At 38.9% G+C, this 18937-nt stretch overlaps 1 protein-coding gene and 1 long non-coding RNA gene across 2 annotated transcripts; one reads left to right on the forward strand and one right to left on the reverse strand.

Moving 5' to 3' along the window:
• Positions 1-1753: 1753 nt before the first annotated feature.
• LOC103714016 (uncharacterized) lies at positions 1754-8588 on the forward strand. Its single transcript, XR_003386930.4, has 6 exons — positions 1754-2035; positions 2174-2249; positions 4347-4539; positions 6200-6288; positions 6382-8417; positions 8464-8588. It is a non-coding gene; the product is annotated as an uncharacterized LOC103714016 (long non-coding RNA).
• LOC103714008 (serine/threonine-protein kinase PBL27-like) lies at positions 8498-13136 on the reverse strand. Its single transcript, XM_008801107.5, has 5 exons — positions 12489-13136; positions 11544-11743; positions 11049-11238; positions 10172-10563; positions 8498-9572 (listed from the first exon to the last, which is right to left on the reverse strand). The coding sequence occupies exons 1-5, from the start codon at positions 12637-12639 to the stop codon at positions 8964-8966; spliced, it is 1542 nt and encodes a 513-aa protein (XP_008799329.3). The 5' UTR covers positions 12640-13136; the 3' UTR covers positions 8498-8963.
• Positions 13137-18937: the final 5801 nt, after the last annotated feature.

An 18937-nucleotide genomic window follows, 5' to 3' on the forward strand; every position in this document is an offset into this window, starting at 1 on the left:
TAGGAGGGCGCTTGGGATGGGGCGGGCCGGGGCCGGCGGTGGGCACAGGAGGGTGCTCGGGAGGGGGCTGGCTGTGGCCGGCGGCGGCCTTTTTCTTCCCCTTCTTTTGTGGGAATGGGAGAAGCGGGGGCATTTTATTCTCATATTGGAATGTTAAAATATATATGGACCAGTTGTTAAACAACCGGTCAATAGGGATTAACATTAAAAACTGGTCAAAAAATGGACCGGTCATTAGTTTTCCCAGAAAAAAAAGACTATAGCCCCTGAGCATCCAAGTGGGCCGATGCCACTTTTCGATGAAAATCTCAAAAAATAATAAAAATAATTTTAAAAAAGTTAGAATTTAATCAAGATCTCGATGGAAAGAAGAGGGCTTTGAAAGCCGCCGAGGCTAAAGTCTCGGCTATCCCCCAAATGAGGCAAGAGCAACAGAGGATCTGCAAGCGATGATGACGACCACAGGATAGCGGAAGAGATGACGACAGTAGGTTACGTGATCGGTGGCTTTGATACCATGTCGAAAAAAGGAGAATGAGAGAGAAAATTGTATTTCTTTCCGTCCATTATAATGTACAAAGAGCAGCCTTTATATAGACTAGGAGGCTAACAAAGTTAGGTGTGGCCGACTAAGTTTGGCGTAATTAATCACAAATCAATCAAGATGAATTTGGTAAGGCCAACTAAGTTTGACATAATCAATTATAAATCAATCATGATCCTAATGAATCATATAATTTTAACACATTTGTTGGTTGTCGGCATTGGGACCACCGACAAGATTGATTTTTTTTTTCCTCCTTGAAATCGGGTGGGAAAGAGGAAAGGGACCTACCTCCGACGTGGCCGCTTGCTGGGACACCATCGATCGGCCCCTCCCAAATAGTCGATGGTGACCACTCCGGCCACCTGATGGAAGGAAGAGGATGCGGCGAAACCTGAGTCGTCCCTTCTTCTTTCTTTTCTTTCCTTCTTCTTATTATTATTATTATTATTATTATTATTATTATTTAATTTCTTTCTAAAGCCCCTTTTCTGATTTTTTTTTTTAAATCTGATTTCTTCTTTATTTGATCCATTATTTGGATTCTCACCTCCTACAAAATCCAAGCTCTAATACCAAATGTTGAAATTGTAAGGACACCGTGCAGAAGATTAGAACACAAATCAAACTAGAAAAGATTGAAGCATACCTTTAAAGTTTTGAGCAACCATTGATGATTGTTACAATAATACTTGTGAAAAAGAAAGCACAAAGATAGGGTAGATCTTCCTTTAATGTCCTCCTTTATACCCGTCTTCTCAATGGGATAGGTGCTCCTTAGGAACGTAGAGATCTTGATACCTTAGAATTTCTCTAGAGGTAGATATATATGGAAGTGGAATCAGGATGTAGCCCAATTAGTAAGGTTAATAGGTTTACCCATTATAAAGCCCATTAACCAAATCAGGCTTGCACCAATACTCGCTACAAAATAATAGAGCCCAAAATAACTGTATAATCATAAATTAATTATGGGCTTCTTAATATTCATTCAGACGGCAACTCGGCCCGTATTACGTAATAAATTAAATTAAAATTAGTCCATAATCAATAGAATCCCATGAGAAATTCCAACACATTCTAATTCCTATTAGACTCCTTTCCTTCATTTATTAAAACCCTAACATACTAAATAAAGAACCAACCAAAACTTTTTAATATTGCATAGACATGCTTCAAGGTGCATGCCGATGCACGATAATTGAGAAGTTCCTCCACCCCATCTAATGCTGACTTGGCAAATTTGTGTACTTAAGATAAAAATCTAACTAATTCTAGACAAAAATTGAAAAATCCGAAAAAATAACAAAAAATCTACCAACAAGAATTTCCAAATTTCCACTTCCCCAGTCACGACAAAGATCTCCTTGCCTCCTCCCCTTTGGATTCTCTCCCTGTCCGTCCTCTACCTAAACCGGCGAGCTCGCGCTTCCCAATCTCGCCGAATCCCTCCACCTTCGTCTCGAGAATCCTCCCATTAACCTCCGGAAGGTGTCCCCTCTCTCTTCCAAATCCTTCTTTCTTCGTTGCTTCGATTTGATTCCTTTCGCTTTTTCAAAACTTCATTATTGTGGTGTATGTTTCGTTGTTTTTGAGCCCTAGTGGTGATTTCTTGCCTGGTTGCTGTAGGAGTCGATTTATGGGACGATGGCAGTGGCTATTGGGGTTATTTTTATCAGCTTATTCGCTGTTTTTGGAGGAAGAGGTGATTGTTTTGCTATGATTTTATCATATACTCTTTTTTTTTGTTGATCTTTGTAAATTGCTCGATGTTTCAAGAGACATTACTTAGACCATTAAATTAAAACAATTTCACTTATTAACAAGAAGAATATATTCTTTTTCTTCATTTTTCATTTATATTTTTAACGTTTTGGAGTTTAAAGGAACTTATGTGCTCAATTGTCTATGTTGTAATCATAAAAAGGAGAGCTGAATATCTACTACAACTCTACAAGTACCCATGTCATCAATATGTCATTTGGAAGTGCGTAGTTTAGTAATTTAAATCTTCTACCGGAACCGGAGGGTCCACAGTTGATTATGCTAATTCATGTTAGCCTAATCAAAATTACTTCAATCTATCTTATTTCTCCAATATATTGTAACTTTTAATTTGTTATATCTAATTTTTAGGCCAAATATTTCTCTAAATGCAACAATTAGGCATTGGTTGGTATATTGCTTGTGTATATGCTTTCCAGGCATTTCTGGTTGCTAGATTTTTCAAGAGTTTTGCTTGTTGTTGCTTCACTCCTGTCTTCTTAAGTCTCTTGTAGTTGTCCTTATTCCAGATTAATTAATAAAATCAAAGTTGATAAAGGAATTTCCAATGCCTCAACATATACAATTATTTGAACACATTGCATGGCTTCTGCCTTCAACTTGTCGAGCAAGATTTTTGGCACAGATGTGTGTCGTGTGTATATGTACATACGGACTTCTCTGGATATGCCTTAGTGCATGCTTGACCATGCTATTTTGTTTTGTTATTCTGGCATGTGGCATTTGTCCACTTATGTCATGCTCCTCACAATTGTACTGTTTCTCAATCTCAAACACTATCCTTACTTCATCATTCTCTTAAATAACTTAGAAACTTGAGAGAGCCTTTAATCTTTCATTCACCAAGAATACAGCCTTGATAAGTTGAAGTTGCCATCAGTAAGAATAGGAGTACAGCAAGGTGCACTTTAACATGCTGTTTTACATGTGCGCTGTACATATAGTTGATAAATTCCAATTTGTTTTGGTTTTCATGAAGAGATCCAGTTTTTTGTTGATGTGCCTTACCATAATGGCACCTGTGCATACAATGTCATGGTGGAAATTTTCCCAAATTGGGAATTCTATTAACCATATTGTTTTTATAAATTTTCTTTGGTTACTTCCAGCTCTGATGAGCTTGTCCAGCATGCATAGTGATGAGTGTCATCTCAAGCAGTAGTCTTTGCGATGCATTCACTGGACCTGCTCTATAGTACTCTCAATCTGCTACTCTATAGTACCTCTCTAGCATCAGCTATCATTGGGTCATCAAGAGAATTTCCAGATTCCAATAAGAATCAACACCATTTTGACAGTTTATTGTCTTTATTAATGATATTTGCAAGTATCTATTTCTTCTAGTCTTCCGGACCGCTTTTTCTTGGATGGAGCTTATAATAGACTATTGCATGTTAAAGCATACACAATTGGATTGAAGATTTATTCTGGATGCAGCTTGATCTGAAATATCCAGGTATGCCAGATGCAATGGTCTGTGGTGCTTCTATGTTTTAAGGAACTGCCTGAAAATTGTCTGGGAATCTGGATACTGATTATTATTCTTCATGTTTTGCTGTATGATTAAAGGTGCACCACGGGTTTTACTCTGCTTACCATAACACAACTCTATGTCCTGTGATTCTAAGTGTCATGGGTTTTACTCTGCTTACCATAACACAACTCTATGTCCCGTGATTCTAAGTGCCGCTAAAAGACTGGGGAGCTTTATGGGAATATCAACATCATCGTTAGTGGACATTCAATGGGAGGGGCTTGGGCTTCCTTCTGTGCATTTGTTCTTACTGTAACTACCATCAACTTCTCTTATTCATCTATATATGATGACCCACTATCTATTATAATAATATTTTAGAACCTTCTGGCTTATCATTTCCATGTTTTGAGGGAGGAGGTTGCTAATTACATGGTTATTTTCATTCCAATAAAATGCCAAATCTTTCGCTGTGATTGCATTTTAGCTTAGCGGTTTAATTAGATATAGAAAAAATAATTTCATCATCAACTTCTTTTATAGGTTAACTATGGACTGCAAGAAGTTCAGCTCATGACCTTTGGACAACCTCATGTTGGCAATGCTGCTTTTATCTCCTACTTCAGCAAACATGTACCACATACTGCTTGGGTGACATATGAGAATGATGTAGTGCCACATCTCCCACCATAGTGTACTTATTTCCCTCAAAAGACATCATCACTTCCCATTTGAGGTAATACAATGCTTAAAACTTGAAATTAATAAATTTATTGTCGAATTTATAATTTTATTTTGTAAATAGCACTGGAAAGAACTCCAGTGTACCTTATAAGTAGGTCTATGATAAAACTATTCTCAGTTCTTATAATGTATTCAGAAGTTTAATCACCTTTTTGTTTGTGTATGTGTCTGTCCACCTCTGATCTAAACACTTCGTAACATGATTTTGCATGCATCTGGATGAAAAATCATAGCTAACCATCACCGGGTTATTAGCTTCTCTAGTTCCATCTTAACTCTTCTTCCAAGGTGTTGCATGTAGCTGACTCATGTCGCCTATGCTAGGGATGCAACTCGGTCAGGTCAGGCTGGAGCAAGGACCATTCCAGATCCTTAACCAACAAACAACCTCAGACTGACAGGCCCAAGCCAACCACAAATCCACATGTTTGAACCCAACTCAAGTCCAACTTCAAAGTTTCAATTGGAACATTATTTAAACCCACCTGGTTTTTGTTGGATTTGGTTGGAGTGATTGAGGTTAGATTGTCTGAGGATTTTGATCGTGAGCTGGAATCTGCAAGACTCATGCTTTGGATAGATTTATTTCCCTAGGCTAGGTATATGGGTCAGATATGAGGGTCCTTCTATGTTGGGTTATATTGGGAGCTGTGGTGTATAATTTTGGGTCGAGTTGCATTTAGCCAGAACTTGAAACCAGGATGGCTTTTTCATGTCCAAAAGCAACTTTAGTTTTAGCCCAACCCATCCTAGAAGAGGTTTGTGACCCATTCCAGTTGGTTCCATGTTGGTACAGTACCATGTCGTATTGACATAATACACATGTTGATGTCGATCATATGCTGACGAGAGCAAGCAAGCAGAAAAGAGAGAAAAGGTGGAGAGATAGAAGAGGAGGAAGGACCTACTAGGAAAGCGGAGGCAGATCGTGAACTGGAGGTCGTCGATCGGAGGCTAGAGGTCATTGGTCAGAGGCAGGAAGTTATTGAGGGGGCTAGTGGCTAGTGGAGCGATGGAGAAGATTGAGTAAGGCTGGAGGTCATGGAGGGGGTTGGTGGCAGATAGAGACGATGTCCCCCATGACCGACATCTTACCAGCAGCCCAAGTGAAGAGCGAAGAAGCCTCCATGGGCGGATCGAGAGAGAGAGAGAGAGATTTTGAGGAGGGCAGATCAAGAGAGAGCGCGGGTGATCAAGAGGGTTTGGGGAAGGTTGGGATTTGTTAAAGGGGTCCATCCTAATTGACAGGTGCAGCCAAACTGACCTTGGTTCCCAATCAATTCGGCTCAATATTACCCGAACCAAGCAGTTTGGGTCAGGTTTGGCAGATGCCAAGAGGTTTACTTAAACCCAATTTTGGTTGAACCAAGTCTTACTGTTTTTCCAGATTGCTGATCCTTAGTTGCCAGAATGAAAGCAGGTGTGGGTATGGGGATTTTGAATAATGAACCACTTTGGAAGAGGGTGCCGATATGTTTCTCCAAAGGGGGAATGCCACCCTAATTAGAAGTTCCTAGCTTCTAAATGCTGATCGGCTACCGCTCTTTTCACAACAATCACTTCTAGAAACCTCCTCTATTTTTTAAAGAAATTTTTATAACTTTTCTATATTGTCTGCCATATGGTACACTTCACCTTAGAATGAATTTCAGGTACGGCTGCATAACATTGGAGCAGGAAACAGGACATATCTGGTTGAGAAGATTTGTGATGGATCTGGAGAAGACCCAGCTTGTAGCAGGTATGCATGCATATACCTGTTATCCTTACCGCGCATTGCTGCTGAACTCCCTTGCTTACACCTTTTTTGCGGCGGGGGGGGGGGGGGGGGAAGGCCTGTGCATGGGAACAACATATTGGACCATCTTAAGTATTATGGCATTGAATTAGGGTCTGATGGTTCAGGCTCCTGTAAAGTAGTAATGGATACCAATATTGGAGAGTACCATGCGGACCTTGGTGGCAGCAATGTCTTGTCAAGGGATCCTACCACATCATCATTTTGAAAGCTGAATTTATCAACAGAGGCTTGCAGTAGCTCTGCATAGTATTCATTTACTTGTGAATTGATGCTAAAAGATTTGATGATTCTCTGCTTGCTAAGGTCCTGGAGAAATGTGTCAGTATTCAGTGTAAATGGTTCTATTGTTCTTCCACGGTCACCGAGGTTGTGTATATAAAACTAACCTTTTTAACCAATGGAACTCCAGATTATATTGGTTGTTCACTGTATTCTTTTGTAAAGTATGCAGCTGAGTTTTAGCACTAATCAAGTTGTTTGATTGAATGATGTGGTTTATGTTTTATTTTACAACTGCTGTTATTGAGTGCTACAGATGATAAAATTACCTTTATTTTCCTCTCTTCTTTTGCTGATTTTTACACAGGCTGTTTTAAGTCTTAGACTGCTCTGTTGAGAGGAATGGCAAAACCATGATTAGTTGTTTTAATACCGTTCCAAATTTTCGAGGAACTTATGAACTAGAGATGTGGTATCATACATATATCACAGGGCCAAGTCTTGTTGTTAGTACTCGAATGGCTGCTGGAGGCCAGAGTGAATTACCATAATCAAAATAGTGCAGCTAATATTGGATTGCAAGCACGCTGTAGACATGCAGCCTATTGCTCTGCATTATCTTAGCTCTAAACTCTGCATTATCTTAGCTCTAAACTCTGCATTATCTGGGACTTTAAGCTAATTAATCTTTTCAATAACTCAATTGGATCGCAAGTTGTCTGAGATCTTGAAATGCCTATTTCTTTTAGGTGATGAAGGGCAAGAGGCCTAAAAAGTAGTACACCATCATGTTGTCAAGTCAATGACATCAATGTGCTCAAAAGTTTCTAACACAACGTCTAGAATTCTGTGTGACATTACAATTTTTTGTTCCATTTTTTAGTTCATTTCACTAGAGAATACCCTTACTTGGAGTCTGTGCTATGTGGACGTCACATATCAAGAAGAGGATGGTTAGGCCAACTAATATTTCATCATCATCCTTCCTAGATGTGAAGTTATTAAGATCTTTCTCCTTTGCAATAGGTTTCTTGCAAGCATTGCAATTTATACTCATCATTATAAACATCAATTCTCTGCTCCCTTTACCACAACTTGGTTAAAACGCAAATCGCTTGCATAGATATTGTATAGGAAATGCAAGAAGATCATTGTCCTGTTAAACAACTGTTAATTGATGTATCTACAGTTCTAGACTGGTATCTATTCATAAATAACATGATTGGAGAACCTATGAATTCAGGAAAACATGAAAATCTCATTGTAATTACAAAGAATTTAAAACAATAAAAATCAGATATCAAATATTTTCATCAAAAACTGATTAATAAGTAGAAAATGAGTGAAAATTAAATGATTTTTTTTCTTTGTTGAGATATGGGAGGGCCTAGCACCAATCCTCCTCCCCTAACCTCAACTTACCCCACCCAAGGTGCCAAGCCAGAATGTAGCCTTGTGCTCTCAGCACCACTAGGAAGAAACTAAATTGATTGCCAGGGTTGCACTCTCCATAGAATTTAGCCAGTGAATCTTTTTTTTTTTCTCTTTTTCCAATAATTTAGTATTGTGACCAACTAACAACTCAGGAAGCAATTTCAAGTCCTTGTGAGGTGAGATGGCACAATATCAGCAAAACATACTTCTCACAGGGATGCATACTGCAAATTCTATCTAATAAAACCAAATACCATATAAACACGTCGGAAACATAAAGCCCTATGCTTTCATTGTTCCTGATGAGGCAAAAAAAAAAAACTCATCATACACAAACATGAGCTCCATAAAAAATATAACTATTGCTTTGCCCAGCAACATAAAGCCCTATGCTTTCATTGTTCCTGATGATTTATGTCAGATTGCGGTATGATTCGCATTAAGAAGCAAAGTTCTTCAAAGAAAAGAGATGAAGCGCCACAAGCATTCAAAAACATGGCCATGAAACATATGATACTTTATATAAGATAAATAAATACAAAAACTGCTATGAGACATACAAAAACATACCCGACATAGACCTTATAGACCAAAACTATGACACCTTTTTCTTTAGGCTTCAGACAGCCATCCTAACAGAGTGCAGCAATTTGCACCCAACCTAACTGTGACATGCTAGATATCTACTCACTCTTAAATGCAACCCTCCCTTCAATTGATGCCTACTTTCCACATCTAGTCCCAAAGAACCACACCTGCAGAAGGAGTGTGATCTTATGGTTGAGAATTCACAGTAATTACAGACCCACAGCAACTGACAACCTTATTCCCAGAACTGAGAATGGCTCTAAGATGGAATGGATGATGCATCTACTCTGAAGAACCTGTAACAGCCTTTTCTGCTAGAGACTAACATGGCAAATGCATGATGTAATGGATTAAATCCGAAGAATGCCTTTTAACTACTCACTTGTACTATCATAGTTGCTGGGTTCTTTCATTCTCTTTCTCTCTCTCCAATTTTCACCCCACACTCTTGCCTCTGCAACTGCACGCTCTCTATCAAGGTCTCGGTTTGAAATCCCTGGAGCTTCTCTAGCTTTTCCTAGACGGATTGCGCTGTCCGTTTGAGACTCTTGTATCTGCAATTCAGCAAGATCCAAATTTATTCCAGACTGACCAACTACATCTCCTCTGCCTCCATCTCCAAGGTTTGGCCCCCTGAAAAGGTTTCTATGCCTAAAGTCAGGTGAATGCCGATGTGGTGACTGGATGGCATGTTGATTGTCAAACCCAAAGCCAAGGCTCTTCCAATCCTCTCTGGCCCTTGGGACGGATGGACCGGCTCTGTTACTCTGAGAAGCAGCTGCATTTGGATCATATGTCTGTGAAGCTAGGTATGTAAGTGCAGTGACGACATCCCCGATAAGAGGCCGAGTTGCCGCTTGCTCCTGCAGACACATCGCAGCAACAGCTAGAGCTTGGTATAGTCCTCTCAGTGGATAGTGGCCTTGCAACTTTGGGTCTGCCATCTTGGGGAACTTTCTTCGATCTCTGAATAATGGGCGAGCCTGCATACAGGATCAAACCAATACTTATTTGACATTAAATTTTTGCCATCTCAGTTTATCAAATTGAAATTTCCTTGTCAATTTCCAAGTTCAAAAATTAAGAAATATGAAGACTATATCTTCAAGCATCAGTTCTCTTACATTCAAAATCTACACATCTTCAAATACTTGATATAGTGCACAGAACTTCAGATTTTTTTTTCTTTTGAATTCATAGGTTCCAAACTTCTGACCAGGAAGTCTAGTAAATTATCATTTCAAGCTAAGTCTATTTCGACACCACCCGGAATGCTATGACAGCTCAAAAGGAAATCCCCGCAACTGGTATCCACTCTTTGAAAGAAATTCTGCCCAATGGGATGGTTTAGCAAGGTGATGTTGCCAAAGTTCCCTTCTGTCATATTTATCATTATCCTTAAACAATATTAAGATGGAGACATACACATCTAGAGAAGTGCAGTTACATGGAAACTTAAAAATAAACTTCCCATGCCAACAATAATGATGCGGCACATGATCGAGACATTAAAGAAAATGTAAATAAAATTCTAATAAAAGTGAACAATGAGAAATTGAGAACAGTAAGGAAAATTACTTACCCATGCCACTAGATTATGCTCCCCAGCAGCCCGGGTGTTGTCAATAGCTTTACGCCCTGTAATCAATTCGAGGAAAACAACACCAAAACTATAGACATCAGACTTCAGCGTCAGCTGCCCTGTCATTGCATATTCAGGAGCACAATAGCCATATGTCCCCATGACCCGGGTTGAAACATGAGTCTTGTCACCAACAGGGCCAAGTTTTGCAAGCCCAAAATCAGACAGCTTAGGAAAATATCCTTCACCGAGTAGGATGTTTGATGATTTGAAATCTCTGTATATAACAGGAGGGTTTGCCTTATCATGCAGGTATTCCAAGCCTTTAGCAGCACCAGCTGCAATCTTCATCCGCATATTCCAGTCAAGGGGTTTTCTGTCAGGTGGAATATCTGTGAAAGAATGATGTGTGATTTATGTACTCGAATTGTGAACTATAAAAGGATAACCAAGTACTCTAATCATCATATATAACACAAATTCTGATACTTCAAAAAGCAAAAGTATTTTCTTTCTATCGAGCTAAGAGCACCAGAGTGATGCATGGACTTCAAGACATTCTGTCAAGAGACTTCTAAAAACAGAATCTAGGTGAACTGAGCAAATTCCTCATTATATTGCATAAACATCAAAAGTTAATATCCAAGCAAATTGTGCCAACTTCATAGTAAGCAGATCATAAGATAACACAATGAAGCATAAAGAATTGAAGTTTATCCACTGTCTTGTCTTAGATGTATTTTAAGAACCCAAGGTGTTCTTCGTATCACTGGCAGTGGACACTTGTATCGAATGTCAGTTCCATGAACTCCCCCAGCAATAAAGAAATAAATAATAACTTTGTAATCACTAGCTTAAAGAAGGTATAGAAACTGACCATGCAAATGATCCTCCAATGATCCTAGAGGCATAAACTCATACACAAGGAGGCGTTGATCTCCATCGGCACAGTAACCAATTAAGTTGACAAGATTTGGGTGATGCAATAGACTGAGCATGAGCACCTCCACCAGAAATTCTCTGTTCCCTTGAAGGCCATTCCTGTCCAATTGTTTTACAGCAACAACCTGCCAAAATATTTTTTTTTTTTTTTTTGGCTCCATGACTCAAAACCAGCAAGCAACAGCTTATAAAAAAAAAAACAGATCAAAACATAAGAACAAACTAGACATGATTTGCACATGTAGAAACATGCATGGTGCCCTTGTTCTTTCCTTTTTACAGGTCTTAACTGAACATTCAAAGATGGACCAGATGCAATGAATTCTAATTTTAATTTCACTAAACATGTTCATTAAGCTATAGAGAATAGATTAAAGAAACATGGTTCATGAATTGACACATAAAATCAAGTAATGTGATATCAGCTGACCTGTCCAGTGCTCTCCAAGTGTCCTTTATACACACGACCAAAACCCCCCTCCCCCAGAAGGCAATCTAGTCTAAAGTCCTGAGTTGCAGCAGCAAGCTCACGAAAAGTGAAAGTTTGAGCTGCGATACGTGATGATGTTCCATCTCTGGGCACTGATGTTTCATTCCTGGAGCTTGAACCGTTCTGCATCTTTGATTTGTCTTGCACCAAAAAAAAAAAAAAATCAATATTATTAAGTAAGAAAATCAAATTAAATATGGTAAAAAATAAGTCTCTGACCGCAAACGATGAGATAGTATATCAGAAACCCTGTTTGGAGTTCGTAATGTTGATGAAAACCATCATATGACATGGCAACAACTATAATCAATAGACAAAAGATTTGGGAAATGGAATTCGTTATCTTAGAGCAATGTGGAAGATGTTTCGCCAAATAATGACTTCAATACCATCACTTCCCTACCCGGCGAAGCGAAAAACTACCGAATGCATAATTTTAAATCATTGCTCCTTGAACGAAGTCATTCAAGTCATTCATATATACTGGAAATAACTCTCAGACAACCAGTAATCCCCAAACAGCTCATAAACTGTTTACTCAAAAGAAGGAACATAAGAAAAACATTAAAACAATCCAAACCACAAAGTAAACCAAAACAAAACAGGGGACTGAAGGACAAGAGCCCAAATTAAGGGGAAAATGGGGACTAAAAGCACAAACCAAAACTCAAAATAGATTAGAAAAAACACTGAAGATAAGCCAGAGTCATACTGAAGAGCGATCATTAAAATTAATCAAAAAAATTCAATCTTTCACAGGAAAAATCCAAATTCTCGAGTAATAAGATAGCTGCAGATGAACAGCAAGACAAATATCGAATTAAGTTGATCGAAATGACTTAAAAAACCAATCTTTCCACAGAAAAATTCGAAAAAACACACTACCTGAGCTAGCTCTGGTCCCATGATGAGAAGATGAAGCACCTGAGGTGTCCCTCATAACATCCCCACCTCCTTCCTTCTCCTCATTCTTCTCCTTCTCCTCCTCCTCCTCCTCCTCCTTATCTGGCGATCCAAAACATGAGAAACAACCCATCTCCAATGCCCACAAAGAGATTGAAAAAGCTCCCAAAATCTCAAATTTTAACGGCAGCTACTCTCTGGCTCGTTCACTATCGTCGCCACCGCGCTCAAGCCGCTGCGATTCCCGCGGCCGATCAGATCACCGGAAAAAAAAACGATTTTTTTCCGAAAACGAAAGGAGAGAGAAGAAAGGGCGAGCCCAAAGATGCAAGATGAGATAAAACTGTAAGAGAAAAGGAAATAAGAGTAGGAGGGGGGAAGGACAGAGAGAGAGAGAGAGAGAGAGACGGTTTTTTTGTGGGGAGGTGGGACTGGGAGAGAGAGGGGGGGCTGAGGTTGGGTTAAAAAAAGGAGAGCAAAGAGGAAAGAGCTGTAATGAGAGGAGAGAGCAAGCAAGGGGAAAAGTCAGCAGATTGTCTGTGGGGGCTCAGCCGCTAGACGAGGGAATGTGTAGTTAATTAACAGGCAAAGGGCTAAGAACGGCTTTCACACTCCAACTTCTATTCTATGGAGAATATATTTTCCAAGGTAAGTCTTCCTAGAATGTTAAGCCACCCAAAACTTGTGTAGGGCACATAAAATGAACTTGAGAGCAAGAATGAATGGCTATGATTCCCCATCTCATCAAAACTAATTTCGTCATTAAATAAAATTAATTTTAGTTTAATGCACCTCCTATTTCTTCTTAAGAACGACAATAAATGGAAGTATATGTAAAGCGATGGAGCGGATAGAACGATGTCGGCGATGCATGGAGCGGGGCAGAAATGACACCTCTCTTCATGCGAAACATCCTGTACGAGCATGCAAGGCCGCGTGGCCTTCAGGGCTGCCCTTAGCGTGTGAGCTGATGAAACCAGCACCGACCTCGTGAATGGCTGCAAAAGCTGACACCTTCGTGCTATGTACGACAAGAAAAACATGAACACTTTGTTTTTTATTTAATTTAGTCGTCTCATGCTATCACTAAAATTATCATTTTGTTTAAAAGTTGTATAGAGAGAAGAGAGCTTTGTTTCCACCGGGGTGGTCCAGGTTCGAAACGTGCGGGCGTCGATTAAATTTGGGGACCGGATGCCCCACATCTGGACGTTTTTGGTGGAAGCACTACTGGTCCGCTGGTACCCAGGTGGCGCTGGGGTGACGTACTCACACGTGGATGGGGAATCCAGTGGAGAGAACCCACGGGTCGAGGAGGATACGCGGAAACTTACGGCTTGCATCGAACATTCCATGGTGGAAGGGAGCCCAGTGGAGGCTGCTACGCGGGTGAGGTTCTCCTCTTCCCCCTCCTATTTTTTACCAAAAAAAGAAAAAAAGGGAGAATACGATGGGTGCCTGTGATTCTACTAACAAGTGAGATATTTGAATTAGTTTATTTTGATTGTTTATACTCTATAAGCACTACCCTTTCTAACCCTAATTAATACATGAAAATATGTCAAGGTATTAAGAAGTGCGAGAATATTCTTTATTAAGCATACAATAATACTATCAACTCTACATCTGATATTTTTGGTAGCAGCCCACTGTAAGGAGAAATTATATCCTACATCAGGTGCATCATACTAAGCAGAGTTCTCGTTTCTATGGACCTCATTTATTATGCAGCACCTCAAATTGTTACCCGCTCACCTCATCTTGAATTGTTCCTGTGGTGCACCCCTGACATGATGCACCGGCTTTTACTTTGATGCAGATAGCCATTTTCATGTGTTATATTTCGCTGCAGGACAACTAGGTTTTCTCTCTTTGCATGGCGGTTGCACTTTTGTAAGTAGATAGCCCTTTCCATGGGCATCTCTTCAGTCCCTTTTTTATCCAAATGACCCTGTCTACAGGCCACCCATTCCATAACTTGAACTTGGAACATGGGGTAGCTTTGATATTGAATTATATTATCAAAAATGCCTTATATTAAATGTGTATGCAAAGGTCTTAACTAGATAAAGACATTCCAAAGATGATATGGTCATGAAATAGTGAATTTGTGACAACAGAGTTTGATTTATCGTTGTGCCTGGATGAAGGTGGGCTCAAGACTCAATAATTTTTATTTTAATACAGATTAATAACTGAGTAACTGGATGGTTAAATTTCTATTTTAATACAGATAAATTAGTAACTAGATTATTGAAGTAATGTGAACATTTTCAGCTCCTTAATTGGCTCATATAATGGGGGCAAATAGACTGGTTAACATCAACCCTAGCTAATTAAAACTGACCGATGTAGAACGGAGTTTAATTTATCTATCAACTTTATTATTCACGCAAGTGGGGTGGGTTTGGTTAATTTGAACCCAACATGACTTAGCAAATTTCAACATTACTTAGTCAATTAAAATTTCATAGTATAAAATGACATAAATATATAATCCTATATATGGTTACTTTAGCTATAAATTGGTCGCATGTAGTTATTTTAGAAGCTAAATTAAGAATAGCTAGAAAATGGGTAAGTCTTCAATAAGGAGTCAAAAGTATTTTGTAAGGCATAGAATTTATTTAATGCATTTCATAAAAACTTTTCTCGAGATCATTAGCGAAGATTTTATAAAGGATCCTCTTTCATTTTTTCTTCAAAAAAACATATAAGTTATTGCTTGTAAAGGAATCTACATCCTTAAGGAGGCTTCACTATTCCTATCTTGAGTAACTTAATGTAGATTTCTGCAATCAAATATAATTCATAAATGTAGATCTTTGCAATCAAATATAATTCATCCTTGTAAGCGTTAAGTAACATAAAACGAGCTATGCCCTCCAAGCCTTAAAATGATTTATTTAAAATTGAGATACTAAACCTTTGCATAAAACCTAAAAATTGCATTACTTGAATTGGTTAAGTTACAAATTTGGGTTGAAATCAACACCTTTGTCAAATTGTGCTTGTAACAATCAAAATCATGCAAACTATTGAGAGGCTTCTCCTACCAACTACCGAAAATGAAATTCAAAGATGGGAAGATTATTGCCCAACCAAGATCCTTAAAGGGTTGACATTGTCCTCAAAGAGTTGACATATCAAATTCTATACCAAATCAACTTTCGATCAAGTTAAACAAATATTGGGTCAACCATATTATTTAGCGGTTAGCTAACTAGGTCACTAGTAAGAGCCAATAGCTGAATCTCAAAGGAGTCTCCCATACAAGCAGCATACAAAAATTGAAAACTTTTTCCTGCATTCATATTGTTTCCACCTGGGCAACTATTTGAAACTTGGGAAAATAATTTAATCCTCCTGAACCATGACCAGAGACTACAAAGAATACTTTGTGGTAAGGTCAAAACTCAAGGCTCCTAGGATTGTAACGCCATTTATTACTTACCAAGAAGTCTCATACATTAATAAGCTATACATAGATGCCAATTTAAGGTCTGACCATCCAATATAACACATGTTATGAGGTCCTAGGCCAGACTGACCTAAATCTAAAATATTTATAGTGCAACTTAAATTTGATGCCTTTTTTTATTTGAGTGACAGGAAAGTGAGACTTATGGTAAAATCAAGGGAAAAGACCAAAAAATAAAGAAGACTTTTGCTGCACTTCCAGGTAAATGGATATGAGAGTCTCACTTAGATTATTGGCTGAGTATTTTCATTTGAAATGACTAAATCAAAATGGCCCAAGTAGCAATGCAAAGATTAAGTCAGATAAGAAATATTCCTCCCTAGGTATATCTTAGTTTAGGTTATGCTTACTTCAAATTCAACTAATGTCAAATGGTATGATTCAATAATATTAAGCATGTATTTGGTAAAAATCTAAACTAGATATAGATACTGTAATAACTCAGCACCTCACCCAAAATAGCTAGCCGGAAGGTATTATTTGGGTTTCTTGATCCTGTATAAGTACCCAAGATCTACCCAGCGAATAATCAATGTGGGACTAAACACACGCCCACATGGGTCCTCACATACTCCTTCTGTTTAAACCCTAACATCTTTGTCAGGCTAAGGGTTCAAATCCATTCAAATCTAATCACAAACACCACGATCGGTTCGTGGTCAGCCCCAATGGATCCGTGCTGCAGTATTCCTTAATTCACATAGGTTATGAGTCGGATCTGCTCTGATACCATTTGTAACAACTCAGGACCTCACTCAAAATGGCTGGCTGGAAGGTATTATTTGGGTTCTTTGATCCTGTATAAGTACCCAAGATCTACCCAGCAAATAACTGATGTGAGACTAAACACACGCTCACACGAGTCCTCACAGATATACTATTGTGCAAACCATGCCTTTCATATGGCACTTGTAAATTAGTTCTTGAAGTCAATTGCTTCCCTCCTACCATTCTCACAATCTGAAATCAATAGTGAAGTGCCATGCATGAAGATGGTTGGCCAATTGTTGTTTATCCATACTAACAATATTCATGATTGCCCACAACTGCAGGTGGTTTTCCAAGACATGTTGGATATGGACATGGATCATGGTGAAACAGATTTTGGAGTGGAAGCAATGTGGTTATGCAGTTGATTGACCATGTGGTCAATTCCATTTATTAGTGTCTATATGACCTATTTTTATTTTCTCAAGTTTCAACTTGCACCCATTTATTATGTGCTCCAACAGTGCATTTTTTTAAACATGCAATGTTGTTTTTTTTTCTTTTTTGTTCATGCCATGGTCAATTTTAGGTAATCTAACAGTGCTACAAGCTTTATGGTACCACCACTCCAAGGAGCCAAGTAGGCAATACTATTTGAGATTCAAAAAATAAATTGACTCCATTTACTTGATCCTAAAATTAGATATCAAACTACGACAATTATAGATTGCACTCAACAAGAAACATGATAGCAAAACTTTGTTTGACCAAGCTATCTTAGTCATCCATAGGTTAGGATCAACCAAAGATGTTGGTCAATTCATAGGTGCAGGAAATCGCCAAAATCTCTTTGGATTGATCCATGCATTCAAAACCAGTGAACTGTTTCTAATGAGTCTTGATGTATGTTTTATTTTAGAAGAACACCAAGTCATCTTGCTACGTTCAATTCAGTTATTTTCAGCGCCGAGGTTTGCCGTTGTTTCTTGAGTGCCCTCACCCCTTGGTTATCTCAAAGTAAATTTCGATGGTAGTGTGGCGAGGGATGGGAGATCAGGAGGGGTTGGTTTTGTTATCAGAGACCATTTTGGGAGGTTGATTGCAGTGGGTGGCCGGGGTACGACAGGTCTCATGGTTGCGGGAGCAGAACTATGGGCGGCCTGGGCCGGCATATCCTATGCGAGGCGGGTGCTTGGGGCTGGGCAGGTGTATCTTGGAGGCACTCCTCTATTGTGATAGCCTGGATCCGGGGTGCGGATAGGTATGGAGATGGTCACCCACTTATTCGGAAGACCCGCAGGCTGGCTATGGAGATGGATGAGTTTCAGGCAGTACACGTTTTTCGAGAGGCGAATAGGATAGCAGACTGGGTCGTCTCCTATGTTGCACGGCATTCTGGGGAGCTCTGCTGGACATCCACAGTAGAGCTTCCGACTGTTTTGTATTTTTTGTTTTCTTCTGATTTGGCAGGATGTACATACGTTAGAGCTATATGAATTGCCGTTTTTACCAAAAAAAAAAAAAAAAGGAGTTAAAGTCTAGAAGTCATCGGAACCCTTAAATGGCGAAAGAAAGGGTTTCTACTCAATTTGATGGAAAAATGGGGTTCTTTTGGAGCCAGATCTTTTGTCAATGTGGAGCTCTATTATGATTAATTGTTCGAGCAGATCGGATCCTATGCCTGAACTGGACTATTTTGGGTTCGAAAGTCTATTCGGTGCAGCTAGATTAGTTTGGATCTGGTTGTTATGTTTGAGCTAGAACATGATAAATGGATGTTGTTGCACCCCAAGTGGCATGCGGGCCCAGTCAAATAGAATGACATGAAAGTTAGACCTTATCCGATGTGCTCAGATCTAATTGAGTTCAGAAATTGGTTAGTCCTGGCTGGTCTTGAAACAACTATCGCTCGGGGATGGGTTCGAATCTTTGCTCAAAATAAGGTTACAAATTAATCCCTTTTGCTTGCTCGGCTGATTTGAATTTCAGTTATAAATGCTGGATTTCCTTTTGATTGATTTTTGCTGCATGATATGAATTCATGCCAACAAAGTTAATTTTAATAAAACGAAGTACTAGGAACAATACAATCGATTGGTTTCATCCATAGCATCTATATGGAATAGAATTTTGGCTTTTCATATTAATACCATACGTAGAAAAGAGTGATCAAGTGACTAAATCATAAGAAAGAAGGATGAATTTCCACATACGAAATCATAAAAATAAATTAGTACACTGT

The sequence above is a fragment of the Phoenix dactylifera genome, chromosome 2 (genome assembly GCF_051530095.1).
Source record: "Phoenix dactylifera cultivar Ajwa chromosome 2, Ajwa_hap1_PhDact_Kaust_v1.1, whole genome shotgun sequence".
NCBI classification, from domain to species: Eukaryota; Viridiplantae; Streptophyta; class Magnoliopsida; order Arecales; family Arecaceae; genus Phoenix; species Phoenix dactylifera.

Bases quoted from the DNA above. Each gene is read 5' to 3' on its own strand.
- LOC103714008 (XM_008801107.5), bottom strand. From the start codon at position 12,639: ATGGGTTGTTTCTCATGTTTTGGATCGCCAGATAAGGAGGAGGAGGAG. The intron at 11,239-11,543 runs GTCAGCTGATAT...ATATTTTGGCAG, and splicing joins ACTTGGAGAGCACTGGACAG to GTTGTTGCTGTAAAACAATT. The intron at 10,564-11,048 runs GTCAGTTTCTAT...ATTCTTTCACAG, and splicing joins ATTGGAGGATCATTTGCATG to ATATTCCACCTGACAGAAAA.